This window comes from Pseudorca crassidens, chromosome X, assembly GCF_039906515.1.
Source record: "Pseudorca crassidens isolate mPseCra1 chromosome X, mPseCra1.hap1, whole genome shotgun sequence".
Lineage (NCBI taxonomy): Eukaryota > Metazoa > Chordata > Mammalia > Artiodactyla > Delphinidae > Pseudorca > Pseudorca crassidens.
The window spans coordinates 72,553,156-72,566,207 of record NC_090317.1 but is presented as its reverse complement, the minus strand read 5'-3'; the positions used below and the strand labels follow the sequence as shown (position 1 = coordinate 72,566,207).

The window sequence follows — 13,052 nt, the reverse complement described above, 5'->3', positions numbered from 1 at the left end:
AACGATTATGCTTAGTGAAAGACACCATAGCGGGGCTTCCCTGGTGGCAGAGTGGTTAAGAGTCCGCCTGCTGATGCAGGGGACACAGGTTCACGCCCCAGTCCGGGAAGATCCCACCTGCCGCGGAGCAGCTAGGCCCATGAGCCATGGCCACAGAGCCTGTGCTCCGCAACCAGAGAGGCCACAAGAGTGAGAGGCCCGTGTACCGCAAAAAAAAAAAAAAAAAAAAAAGGACACCATAGGAAAAAAGAGTATATACTGAATGATTTCATTTATAAACTAATCTGCAGTGACAGAAATCAGAACAGTGGTTGACTGGGGTAGAGGGTTGTGGGTAGATTGACAGCAAAGGGGTATGGTAGAATTCTCTGAGATGAAAATGTTCTATTTCTTGATTGTAATGGCGGTTATACATGTTACATTTGCCCCCCCACACACACACACACACACACACAAAAAAAGCATCAACCTATACACTTAAAGTGTGTGAATTTTGGACTTCCCTGGTGACACAGTGGTTAAGAATCCGCCTGCCAATGCAGGGGACACAAGTTCAATCCCTTGTCCGGGAAGATCCAACATGCCGTGGAGCAACTAAGCCTGTGTGCCACAACTACTGAGCCTGTGCTCTAGAGCCCACAAGCCACAACTACAGAGCCCACGCACAACTACTGAAGCCCACGCACCCTAGAGTCCACGCACCGCAACTACTGAAGCCCGCGTGCTCTAGGACCCATGTACTGCAACTACAGAGCCTGCGTGCTGCAACTACTGAAGCCCATATGCCTAGAGCCCATGCTCCACAACAAGAGAAGCCACCAAAATGAGAAGCCCGCACACTGCAACGAAGAGTAGCCCCCACTAGCCACAACTAGAGGAAGCCCGCATGCAGCAACGAAGACCCGATGCAGCCAAAGAATAAATAACTGTTTTTTAAAGTGTGTGAATTTTATTGTATGTAAAGTATACCTCAATAAAGTTAATTTCTAAGAAAGAAAGAATAAGAAAAGAAAAGGAAAAGGAAAGAGGAAGTTGAGGAGAGAGAAAGAAGGAAAAAGTACTACAGAGCTGAAATCCCTGGAGGCTGTAGGTCAGGAGCAGGATAGCATAGTGTGGCATCAAACTTTGTTCACCATCAAGAAGGCAGCCTCAACGGTGAACAGGAGGTTCATCCACTTTCGCCACCCTCACCCATTTCCCTCATCCCCCCCCAAAACTGTAACTATGTGAGGTGACAAATGTCTTAACATTATTTCCATAATCACTTTGCAGTACATACATATATAAAAATCACTATGCCATACACCTTAAACTTATACAATATTATATGTCAATTATATCTCAATAAAGCTGGGAGAAAACGTTGAATAGGAGTTGGTAACAGACATTCACGTACAGACAGCCCCAAGAACCCTTCAAAGAGATGAACGAAAATTCTAAATCTAGAGATAAAGCCAAGTATAGAACAAGACAGTTGCCAGGCTTTGTCAGGCAGGTTGAATAGGCATTCTCAGAATACTAGAGCAAATCAGGCAGGTGGAATAAGCATACTCAGAGGACTAGAGCTCATCAATGAATTTGGTAAAGTTGCAGGATATAAAAATAATACACAGAAATCTCTTGCATTCCTATACACTAACAATGAAAGATCAGAAAGAGAAGTTAAGGAAACAATCCCATTTACCATCGCATTAAAAAGAAAAAAAATAACTAGGAATAAACCTACCGAAAGAGGCAAAAGACCTGTACTCAGAAAACTATAAGATACTGATGACAGAAATCAAAGATGACACAAGCAGATGGAGAGCTATACCATATTCTTGGAAGGGAAGAATCAATATTATCAAAATGACTATACTACCCAAAGCAATCTACAGATTCCATGCAAACCCTATCAAATTACCAATGGCATTTTTCACATGACTAGAACAAAAAATTTTACCATTTGTATGGAAACACAAAAGACCATGAATAGCGAAGCAATCTTGAGAAAGAATAATGGAGCTGGAGGAATCAGGCTCCCTGACTTCAGACTATACTACACAGCTACAATAATCAAAACAGTATGGGGCTTCCCTGGTGGTGCAGTGGTTGAGAGTCCGCCTGCCGATGCAGGGGACACAGGTTCGTGCCCCAGTCCGGGAAGACCCCACATGCCACAGAGCGGCTAGGCCCGTGAGCCATGGCTGCTGAGCCTGTGCGTCCAGAGCATGTGCTCCACAACAGGAGAGGCCACAAAATTGAGAAGCCCGCACACCACACACACACAAAAAAAAACAGTATGGTACTGGCAGAAAAAAAGACAAATAGATCAATGGAACAGGATAGAAAGCCCAGAGATAAACCCACGCAACTACGGTCAACTGATCTATGACAAAGGAGGCAAGAATACACAATGGGGAAAAGAGAGTATCTTCAATAAATGGTGCTGGAAAAACTGGACAGCCCCATGTAAAAAAATAAAATTAGAACATTCTTTAACACCACACACAAAAATAAACTCAAAATGGATTAAAGACCTAAATATAAGACTGGATACTATAAAACTCTTAGAGGAAAACAGGCAGAACACACTCTGACATAAATCTCAGCAAGATCTTTTTTGATCTACCTCCTAGAGTAATGAAAATAAAAACAAAAATAAACAAATGGGACCTAATGAAACTTAAAAGCTTTTGTACAGCAAAGGAAACCATAAACAATACAAAAGGACAACCCACAGAATGGGAGAAAATATTTGCAAAGAAGCGACCAACAAGGAATTAATCTCCAAAATATATAAACAGCTCATGCAGTTCAGTATCAAAAAAACAAACAACCCAATCAAAAAATGGGCAGAAGACCTAAGTAGACGTTTCTCCATAGAAGGCTACAGATGGCCAACAGACACATGAAAAGATGCTTAACATCACTAATTATTAGAGAAATGCAAATCAAAACTACAAGTTATCACCTCACACCAGTCACAATGGCCATCAAAAAATCTACAAACGATAAATTCTGGAGAGGGTGTGGAGAAAAGGGAACCCTCCTCCTACACTGTTGGTGGGAATGTAAATTGGTGCAGCCACTATGGAGAACACTACGGAGGTTCCTTTAAAAAAGTAAGAATAGAGCTACCATATGATCCTGCAATCCCACTCCTGGGCATATACCGGGAGAAAACCATAATTCGAAAAGATACATGTACCCCAATGTTCACTACAGCACTATTTATAATACCTGGGACATGGAAGCAACCTAAATGTCCATCGACAGAGGAATGAAAGAAGAAGATGTGGTATATATATATATACAATGAAATATTACTCATCCATAAAAAAGAACAAAATAATGCCATTTGCATCAAAATGGATGGACCTAGAGACTGTCATACTGAGTGAAGTAGATCTCAAAGACAAATATCATGTGATATCACTTATATGTGGAATCTAAAAAAATGGTACAAATGAACCTATCTATAAAACAGAAATAGAGTCACAGATGTAGAAAACAAACTTATGGTTACCAAGGGGGAAAGAGGGGGGAGGGATAAATTGGGAGATTGGGATTGACATACACACACTACTATATATAAAATAGATAACTAGGGGGCTTCCCTGGTGGCGCAGTGGTTGAGAGGCCACCTGCTGATGCAGGGGACGCGGGTTCGTGCCCCAGTCCAGGAAGACCCCATGTGCCGCGGAGTGGCCAGGTCCGTGAGCCATGGCCCCTGAGCCTGCGCATCCAGAGCCTGTGCTCCGCAACGGGAGAGGCCACAACAGTGAGAGGCCTGTGTACCGCAAAAAAAAAAAAAAAGATAACTAAGAATCTACTGTATAGCACAGGGAACTCTACTCAATACTCTGTACTGACCTATATGGCAATAGAATCTAAAAAAGAGTGGACATATGTATAACCGATTCACTTTGCTGTACAGCAGAAACAAACACAACATTGTAAATCAACTATACTCCAATGAAAATTAATTTTAAAATAAACAAATATTTTTTAAAAAGCATACTCGAGCTTGCTGCTTAATGAACTGATGTCAACCTGAAGTTTTTATTTTTTTAATATTTATTTATTTATTTGGCTGCATCAGGTCTTAGTTGTGGCATGTGGGATCTTCAGTGTGGCATGCGGGATCTTTAGTTGAGGTATGCGGGACCTTTACTTACGGCATGCGGGATTTTTAGTTGCATCATGCGAACTCTTAGTTGCAGCATGTGGTATCTAGTTCCCTGACCAGGGATCAAACCCAGGCCCCCTGCATTGGGAGCGCAGAGTCTTAGCAACTGGACCACCAGGGAAGTCCCTAAAGTGAAGTTTTTAATGACATAACATTCTGTCCTTGGCCCTCTCCTATTTAACAAATTTATCTATGATTTGGATGAAGAAGTTGAGAGAGAAACAGATAACAAATAAGACAGAAGATATAATCAGGAACAAAAATTAAATCTCCAGTTATAGCAATGACATTAATGTAAGAAAAAATTAAAGCCCTGCACTTATGTCTCCAAAACTAACTGCACCAATATATGACAGGCAAGATGTAGCTTAATAGAAGCATGTATTAAAAAAAGACTGAGGGGGCTTCCCTCGTGGTGCAGTGGTTGAGAGTCCGCCTGCCGATGCAGGGGACACGGGTTCGTGCCCCAGTCTGAGAAGATCCCACATGCCGCGGAGCGGCTGGGCCCGTGAGCCATGGCCGCTGAGCCTGCGCATCCGGAGCCTGTGGTCCGCAATGGGAGAGGCCACAACAGTGAGAGGCCCATGTACCGGAAAAAGAAAAAAAAGACTGAGGGTCTTCTGGGGACCAAAAGCTCAAAATGAGTCATTAGTGTGGTGTGACTGCCACCACTCAATAAAAGAAAAAAAAAATCAATCTTAGCTATATCAGTATCTAAAGACGATGATCATTCCTAAATCTAAAGAGAAAAATTATTTTGAGCTGATCATATCGAACCTAGAGAATTGTGTTCTGTTCTGGGTACCATACTTTAAGGAATAACATGAAAGGAACAGAGCATGTTCAGAGGACAGCACACAAAATGATGAGAGGACTAGAAACCATGTAATATGAGAAATGACTAAAAGAACTAAAAATGCTGAATCTGAAGAAAAGACTTCCCAGGGGACACAACTACCTTCAAATAGTTGAAGAGCTGACATGCAGAAAAGGAGTTATAATTATTTAGACCCAGTGAGTATAACTTAGACCAATTTGTATTCCTTTTTGGCCTTGAAATTGATTGGAATTGATGGTACAAAAAGAGGGATGTTATGTCAATTCTCCCTGAGAAGAAAATAAGCTAAGCCATCACATGGCCCTTTGTGGTCCATTTTTACAAAATCTGACTGAAAAGGCTGTGTACACAGAAAAGAAAACTCAAATGGTCCATAAATTTATGAAAATATATCCAAGTTCACTAGTTGACAGAGAAATGCAAATTAAAACACCCATGTAATATGATAACATGAGAGAAAATAGAACTGGCTGATAGGTTTCTGGGAACTCTCTGCACTATCTCTGTAACTATTCTGTAAATCTAACATTACCCCAGGATAAAATGTTAATTAAAAACACTACCACCAGACTTCCTTGGTGGCGCAGTGGTTAAGCATCCGCCTGCCGATGCAAGGGACGTGGGTTCAATCCCTGGTCCGGGAAGATCCCGCATGCCGCAGAGCAACTAAGCCCGCACACCGCAACTATTGAGCCTGCGCTCTATAGCCCGCGTACCACAGCTACTGAAGCCCGTGCACCTAGAGCCCGTGCTCTGCAACAAGAGAAGCCACCGCGATAAGAAGCCCGTGCACCACAACTACTGAGCTTGCACTCTAGAGCCTGCAAGCCACAACTACTGAGCCCACGTGCCACAACTACTGAAGCCCGCACACCTAGAGCCCATGCTCCGCAACAAGAGAAGCCACCACAATAAGAAGCCTTCACACCACAACAAAGAGCAGCCCCCACTCACCGCAACTAGAGAAAGCCTGCGCGCAGCAATGAAGACCCAATGCAGCCAAAGCTAATTAATTAATTAATTTTAAAAACCCTTCACTCATGAACAATTTCTAAAGTCTGGCAATACCGAATATTAGCAATAATATAGGGAAAGAGAAAACAAGAGGGAGTATAAATTGTTAAAACTACTGTGGACAGCAATTTGGTAATATTTGTTAAGTTAAACATGCTTGTAGCTTTTGACCCAGCAGTAAAACTTCTTAATGTACACCCGAGAATAGCACTGCCACTATAGAGCAGCCACTAGCCACATGTGACTATTGAGTGCTTGAAATGTGGCAAGTCCAAAATGAGATATGCTCTAACTATAAAATACATACCAAATTTCAAAGACTTTGTACAGAAAAAAAAAGAATGTAAATATCATTAATAATTTTTATATCAATTACATGTTGGTATGATAACATTTTGTATGTACTGAGCTAAATAATCTGTATTGTTAAAATTAATTTCATCTGTTTAACCTTTTCTAATGTGGTACTAGGAAATATAAAATTATCTGTGTTTGCACTGTGTTTCAACTGTACAGCACTGCCCTAGAGCCTCATCCACTAGTGCTCAAGAAATAAATTTAGTGAGTCATAACCAACATTTTGTAAATGAAAAAGCATAGAATAGGAAATATCATAGTGTGCTGTGTGTAATAAGGGTAAAATGATTTCATTAAACTTTTGATACTGGGATGTGATGTAAAATATAATATTTCCTTGCCATAGGTGGCAGTCAAAAATTTTTGAAAGCTCCTAATAAACACTACAAAACACAATGTTGTAATGCTGTTGAGATTAGATAAATTGTGGTACACTTATATTCAATGTATTATTACTAGTCAGCGGTGTAAATAAATGAACTAGAGCTAAAATATCCATATGGGTAAATATCCAAAACATAATACTGAGCAAAAAATACAAGTTGCAGGGAAAAAACTATACAAAATGATACAATTTATGTAATACTTCAAATGATGAAAAACAGGCACCTCAATCTTTTCATTCTTTGGAACAGTGAAATATCTGAAGCATATGACAAAATGTGAAGATTCAACAAAACTTAGTGGTAGTTTTAGAGGCGTTCATTATATTATTCTCCTTACTTTTCTGTGTGCTTCAAATATTTATGTAAATACCAGGTCTCAAATACCATATACTTAAAAGTCATAATCCCTATTCAATACTTATATCTTTAAGATAGTATATCCTAAATTAAAACTTCTGGTAGGTGGTAGTGGGCTTTGTTGCTGTTTTAAAATGACAAGCATTAACAAAATACTGACCTAAACTTTCTTAAAGCATAGATTTGTAGCCACCCTGGTTACAACATATTTCATTATTATATAAACGTGAATGCAAATGTACCACAGGTCTAATCATGTCCCCAGAAAAAAAGAAGTATGGTGAACTCTCCCATATCTGGCATGGTCGAGGAATCTGGGGTCTAGTCCATCGAATTGCTTCTGTTTACTAAGAACTCCCACAAATATCATCCATAGAGGGCTTCCCTGGTGGCGCAATGGTTGAGAGTCCGCCTGCCGATGCAGGGGACAAGGGTTCGTGCCCCGGTCCAGGAGGATCTCACATGCCGCGGAGCGGCTGCGCCCGTGAGCCATGGCCGCTGAGCCTGCGCATCCGGAGCCTGTGTGCTCCGCAACGCGAGAGGCCACAATAGTGACAGGCCCGCGTACCGCAAAAAAAAAAAAAAAAAAAAAAAAACTAAAGCTTCACAGGATATAATTTATTTTTAACTGATGATTATGGAAAGGCACTTCAGGATCTAGCCGTAATTTTTTAATGTACTTTTAACGCAGGAGATTTCTATTTCAGATTAAACCAGTGTTATTATGCATGCCACAAAAATCCTGAGAAAACAAGCTGTGAATTGTGAATTCTATTTCCCTACGCTAGTTTATAAAAGGGTTCCGGTGTCTTAAACATCAACACTGCTTTCCGATACCTATAGGAGAAAACTTGGAGCTGTGGATAGGCCAAAGAGATAAAATTAGGAAAGAAAATACATTCAGAAGATCTTAGATAAGGTAGCGAACAGTCTGACATTTTCTAGTGCAAAGCTAAATACCTTTAAAGTCCATGAAACGAATATCAACGGCGTCCATTTTTAAATCTCCGGTTCAGGCCTACGAAATAAGAAAATATTTTAATATTCTGTCCTTTATTCTCCAGCTTCTCAATAAATTTCTTTTCAAAGTTTTCCTGTTAGTTGTTACCCAAAAAAAATGCTGAGGAAATTTTAAAACCCAGAAAAAGCAGTTAAGGAGAGGCAGCAGCAAGCGGTCCGGCAACGGGACTCCGGCCACGGGTTTCCGGCTCAGGGGAAATTTTCGTCGGACTTCTTTTCTAAGGACAATCCGCCTAATTGGTTCAAAATCCCCTGACCCCGACGCACATACGTTCTAAGCATCCAATCACTGACGGTCCTTCGCCCCCCCACCCACCCACCCCCGGGCCGGCGCACCACTCCACATACTTCATCCAAGTCCCGCGCCGTCGCACCACTCCACATACTTCATCCAAGTCCCTCCGCCGCACCACTCCCCATACTTCAAGTCCCAAAACCCTGTCTTTCCCCGTCTTCCTTCACCGGAGAGTCAGCTCCATAGTTCAAAATCACTGCCTCAGGGCCACTTTAAAAAGTGTTGACCTAACGACCGCATCTCCTTGCTAGTTAGAAACAACTAACCTGTACACCTCCGCCAGGACAGCCGACGCCACAGTGCTCCCTGCGCAAACCAAGTCCCCAGTGCCAGTGAAGACGCTTGGAAAGCTCCTCCCCCCATAGCGATGTCAATGAGAGGCCTCTCCCAATTGACGTTTTCCCTTCATCTCGAAGCCTGAGTTTCTGGGCACAGTCCAGGCGTGAAGTTCTGGGGATGCAGTTCAGAGAGCCGGGGTGAGAATCAATGAAAGTGAGGGAGTATAGTGCAATACTGAAACATACTGCAGTTACTGCGGGAAGAGTGCAGATGGCGAGGGTTACAGGAAAGAGGAGAGCAGGCCTTCGAAAGAAAAAAAGAAAAGGGACAGGGCTTCCCTGGTGGCACAGTGGTTGAGAGTCCGCCTGCCGATGCAGGGGACACGGGTTTGTGCCCCGGTCCGGGAAGATCCCACATGCCGCGGCGTGGCTGGGCCCGTGAGCCATGGCCGCTGAGCCTGCGCATCCGGAAGCCTGTGCTCCGCAACGGGAGAGGCCACAGCAGTGAGAGGCCCGCATACTGCAAAAACAAACAAACAAAAGAAAGAACAGGGACAGAGGGAGGGAGGAAGAAACGGAAAGTAAACAGTGTTGCCCAATGGTTATTCAAGAGTGCAAAGGTCAGAAATATAAGAAGTTGAGAAGGCCTTCCCTGGTGGCGCAGTGGTTAAGAATCCGCCTGCCAATGCAGGGAACACGGGTTCGAGCCCTGGTCCGAGAAGATCCCACATGCCGCGGAGCAACTAAGCCCGTGCACCACAACTGCTCAGCCTGCACTCTTAAGAGCCCGTGAGCCACAACTACTGAAGCCCCTGCACCTAAAGCCCGTGTTCCGCAACAAAAAAACCCACCGCAGTGAGAAGCCTGCACACCACAATGAAGAGTAGCCCCCACTCACCGCAGCTAGAGAAAGCCCACACACAGCAACGAAGACCCAACATAGCCAAAAATAAATAAATTTATTAAAAAAAAAAAAAAGAATCCGCCTGCCAATGCAGGGGACACGAGTTCGAGCCCTGGTCTGGGAAGATCCCACATGCCTCAGAGCAACCAAGCCCGTGCACCACAGCTACTGAGGCTTCACTCTAGAGCCGGAGAGCCACAACGACTGAAGCCCACGCGCCTAGAGCCCATGCTCCGCAACAAGAGAAGCCACTGCAATGAGAAGCCCACGCACAGCAACAAAGGGTAGCCTCCGCTTGCTGCAACTAGAGAAAGCTTGCGAGCAGCAATGAAGACCAAATGCAGCCAAAAATAAAAACTAATTAATTAATTAATTAAAAAAAAAAGTTGAGGAGACTGAACAACCCTGTAGTTCCAAGACATGTTTCTGCTGCCCTGCCATTGTCAAATCTGAAGGAAACTACACAGTGACTCCCCTGCAGGCTCACAGCAAGGGCAGGGGTCCTACCCAACTCCAAACAAATGGTTTCAGGGATGGTGTGGAATATATATATGTGAACATGTTTGATTCCAGCTAAATCTATGAATGATGCTTGCAACCAAGGAGTTGGCCTCTACTGAAATCTCCACTCAGAGACAACAGTGTTAAGGCATGAGGCCTCCAAATTTGGGGACACGCCAAATCAAAGCATTAACAAGCCTCCCACCCCTTCCCTCACATATCCCTCTTTTAAGCCTTGTGCACCTCAGTCAAGCCAGATGTGGAGCTGGCTAACAAGATGAAGAGAAGAGATTGTGGCTTCAAGTCTGGGAACACTAACAGAGTTGCCTCCTGACCCTAAGAGTCTCAGAGTCAGTCGTTATTTATCGTGGAAAAGATGGGATTTCTAAAAATAATTTCTTTTCCCTCTTCAAAATTTTCTGCATCTAGATCACATAGTATAGTGAAGAAAAGGGGGGAAACAGGAAGTACTGCTATTAACTACTTTTCTTTTGGATCCTCCTCTATTAAATCCTGCAACTTAATATATATTTCACAATCCTAGATTGCTAAATTAGGGGAAGAAGTCTGGTGGTATCCCATAATTGACTGAATCCTCACGCACTACATACTGCGTGAGCTGGCGCTAGCTACTTAGAATCTCAGCGCGCCTCAATTTCCTCATCTGTAAGATAGGAATAAAAGTAAAAGTAATTCTAGGCTTCTGGTTCAATGGAATAGTGTACATAAAGCATCTAGAACAGTGGCTGGCATATGGTAGGTACTTAAAGAATATTAGTTCCCATTATCACTCCCCATTTCCTGGTTGGCAGTTAAGGGCTCCCAACTTCTATCATTCCACCCAAGCTCCTGGCTCTAGCATAACTCCTTTGTTCACGGATGAACAGATGAAGAAACAGGACAATAATTAGACCTCAGCTCTCAAGCCCACAGGGGTCCTTTTAGAGCTCTTAGTGATTAATAATGTCTGTAGTAGAATGGATATTATATTATCCAAGATTATATCAGGCATACAGGAATCAAATGACTGTTGATTAATACTGACTGCAAATAAGACTCCAAAGTCAGGGCTACTCACTGAGCTGACACCACTGCACTGAAAGGGCCAGTGGAATAAAGGAAAATATGCAGAAAGGGTAAAAAACCCTTATGTTGTATGGGTGGCCCCAATGTTTTTGGTTTTGATCTAGATGGCCTCTCTAGATGTTAAAAGTAAATGAGAATTAAGAGACAGAAAAAAAAAGTCAAAGAGAGAAGAGGAAAAGAGATCATAAAAGAAGCAGTTACATATTGGGGAGGACATGCAAGAGTGAGTAGTAAAATACCATTAAGCAGCACTCAACATGCTGTAAATTATCTTACCTTACCCCTAGCATAAACTATAAATTTTCCACTGCAACCCTTTAACAATTTAGTGCAGAAATGTTGAAAGAGATTGTTACATAAGGCAGGTGAACAACTTGGACTCTAATGAGCGCTTATTAAGACTCTCATTAATAGACTGGATTAAAAGAGAGTAAGCAACCGAGAATGCAAAGTAGTGCAGAAGGTAGCATTACACCTTGTTAAAAGAAGAAAAACACCTCCAGAGTAAATACGCAATTATAGTCTGGAAAATTCTAAAAACAAAAGTAATAATAAAGTAAGGGACAGGGGCTTGTTCTACCAGATATTAAAACTACCGTAAATACAACTGTATGGTAATAGTGCATGCAGACAGATAAATGGAACAAAATACAGTCCACAAACAGGCCCGAGTATATATAGAAATGATTCAAATCAGTGGAGAAAAGAGCTGGTCCGGAAAAAGTATTGAAACAACCGGATAGCCATTTAAAAAAATAAATAAAACCAGATCCCTGCCTTACTTCATATACCAAAATGAACTCTGGATTCATCAAAGATTAAATTGAATCATAAAACTTCTAAAGGAAGTTTGGGTGAGTATTTTATAAACATGACAAGATCTAAACGTGACCTGAAACCAGAATCAAAAGGAAAAATAATGATAAGTTTTACCACATAAAAATTAAAATCTTCTGAATGGTACTATAAGCAAGGTTGAAAGACAAACCACAGATAAGAAAAAGATTTTTTCAACATATATAACAGATAAACAGTAAGAGCTCTTAAAATTAAAAAAACAAATAGTCTAGCACATAAATCAGCGAAGGACATGATCAGACAATTTGCACAGGAAGAAATATAAATAGCCAATAAACACATGAAGAGATGTTCAACCCCACCAGTAATCAAAGAAACGCAAATAATAAAGCAAGGTGAATTTTTTTCATTTATCGGATTGGCAAAGGTTAAAAAGATTAACAAAACCTCAAATTGACAAGATGCACAAAACAGGCACTCTTGTGCACTGTTGGTTAGGAGTACAAATTACTGCAAATTTTCTGGAGGGCAGTTTGGCAATTGGTATCAAAGTCTTAAATGTGTGTACCGTTTCCCAACAATTCCTCTTCTAGGAATTTTCCTAAAGAAGAAATTGGAAAATTTTGCAAAGATAGATTAACAGAAATGTTCACTGAGGCGTTGTAAATCTCTTATGTGTTCACCTAGTTAAATGTGGACTATTTATACAACCTAGTGTACATTAGTACCATATAGTGGCATACTTATACAGCCTTTAAAAACACTGCTGTGAAAACAACGTAGAGGTATAAAACTTGGGAAATACCTATATCCTACCATTGAGTTTAAAAAAAGAAAAAAGTTACCAACTGCTCAAAAAGGTGTAGGGATTCCCTGGTGGTGCAGTGGTTAAGAATCCGCCTGCCAATGCAGGGGACACGGGTTGGGCCCCTGGTCCGGGAAGATCCCACATGCCGCAAAGCAACTAAGCCCGTGTGCCACAACTACTGAGCCTGCGTGCCACACTACTGAAGCCCACATGCCTAGAGCCCGTGCTCCGCAACAAGA

General features: G+C 41.9%; 1 protein-coding gene across 1 annotated transcript in view; it reads right to left on the bottom strand.

Annotated features, from left to right (window-relative positions):
- TEX11 (testis expressed 11) overlaps positions 1-8,143 on the bottom strand; it is a 348,555-nt gene extending 340,412 nt beyond the window's left edge. Inside the window, exon 1 of the mRNA XM_067724324.1 lies at positions 8,084-8,143. Within this exon, the coding sequence (XP_067580425.1) occupies positions 8,084-8,120 (37 nt within the window). The 5' untranslated portion in view covers positions 8,121-8,143. The remainder of the gene's footprint in view (positions 1-8,083) is intronic.
- Positions 8,144-13,052: the final 4,909 nt, after the last annotated feature.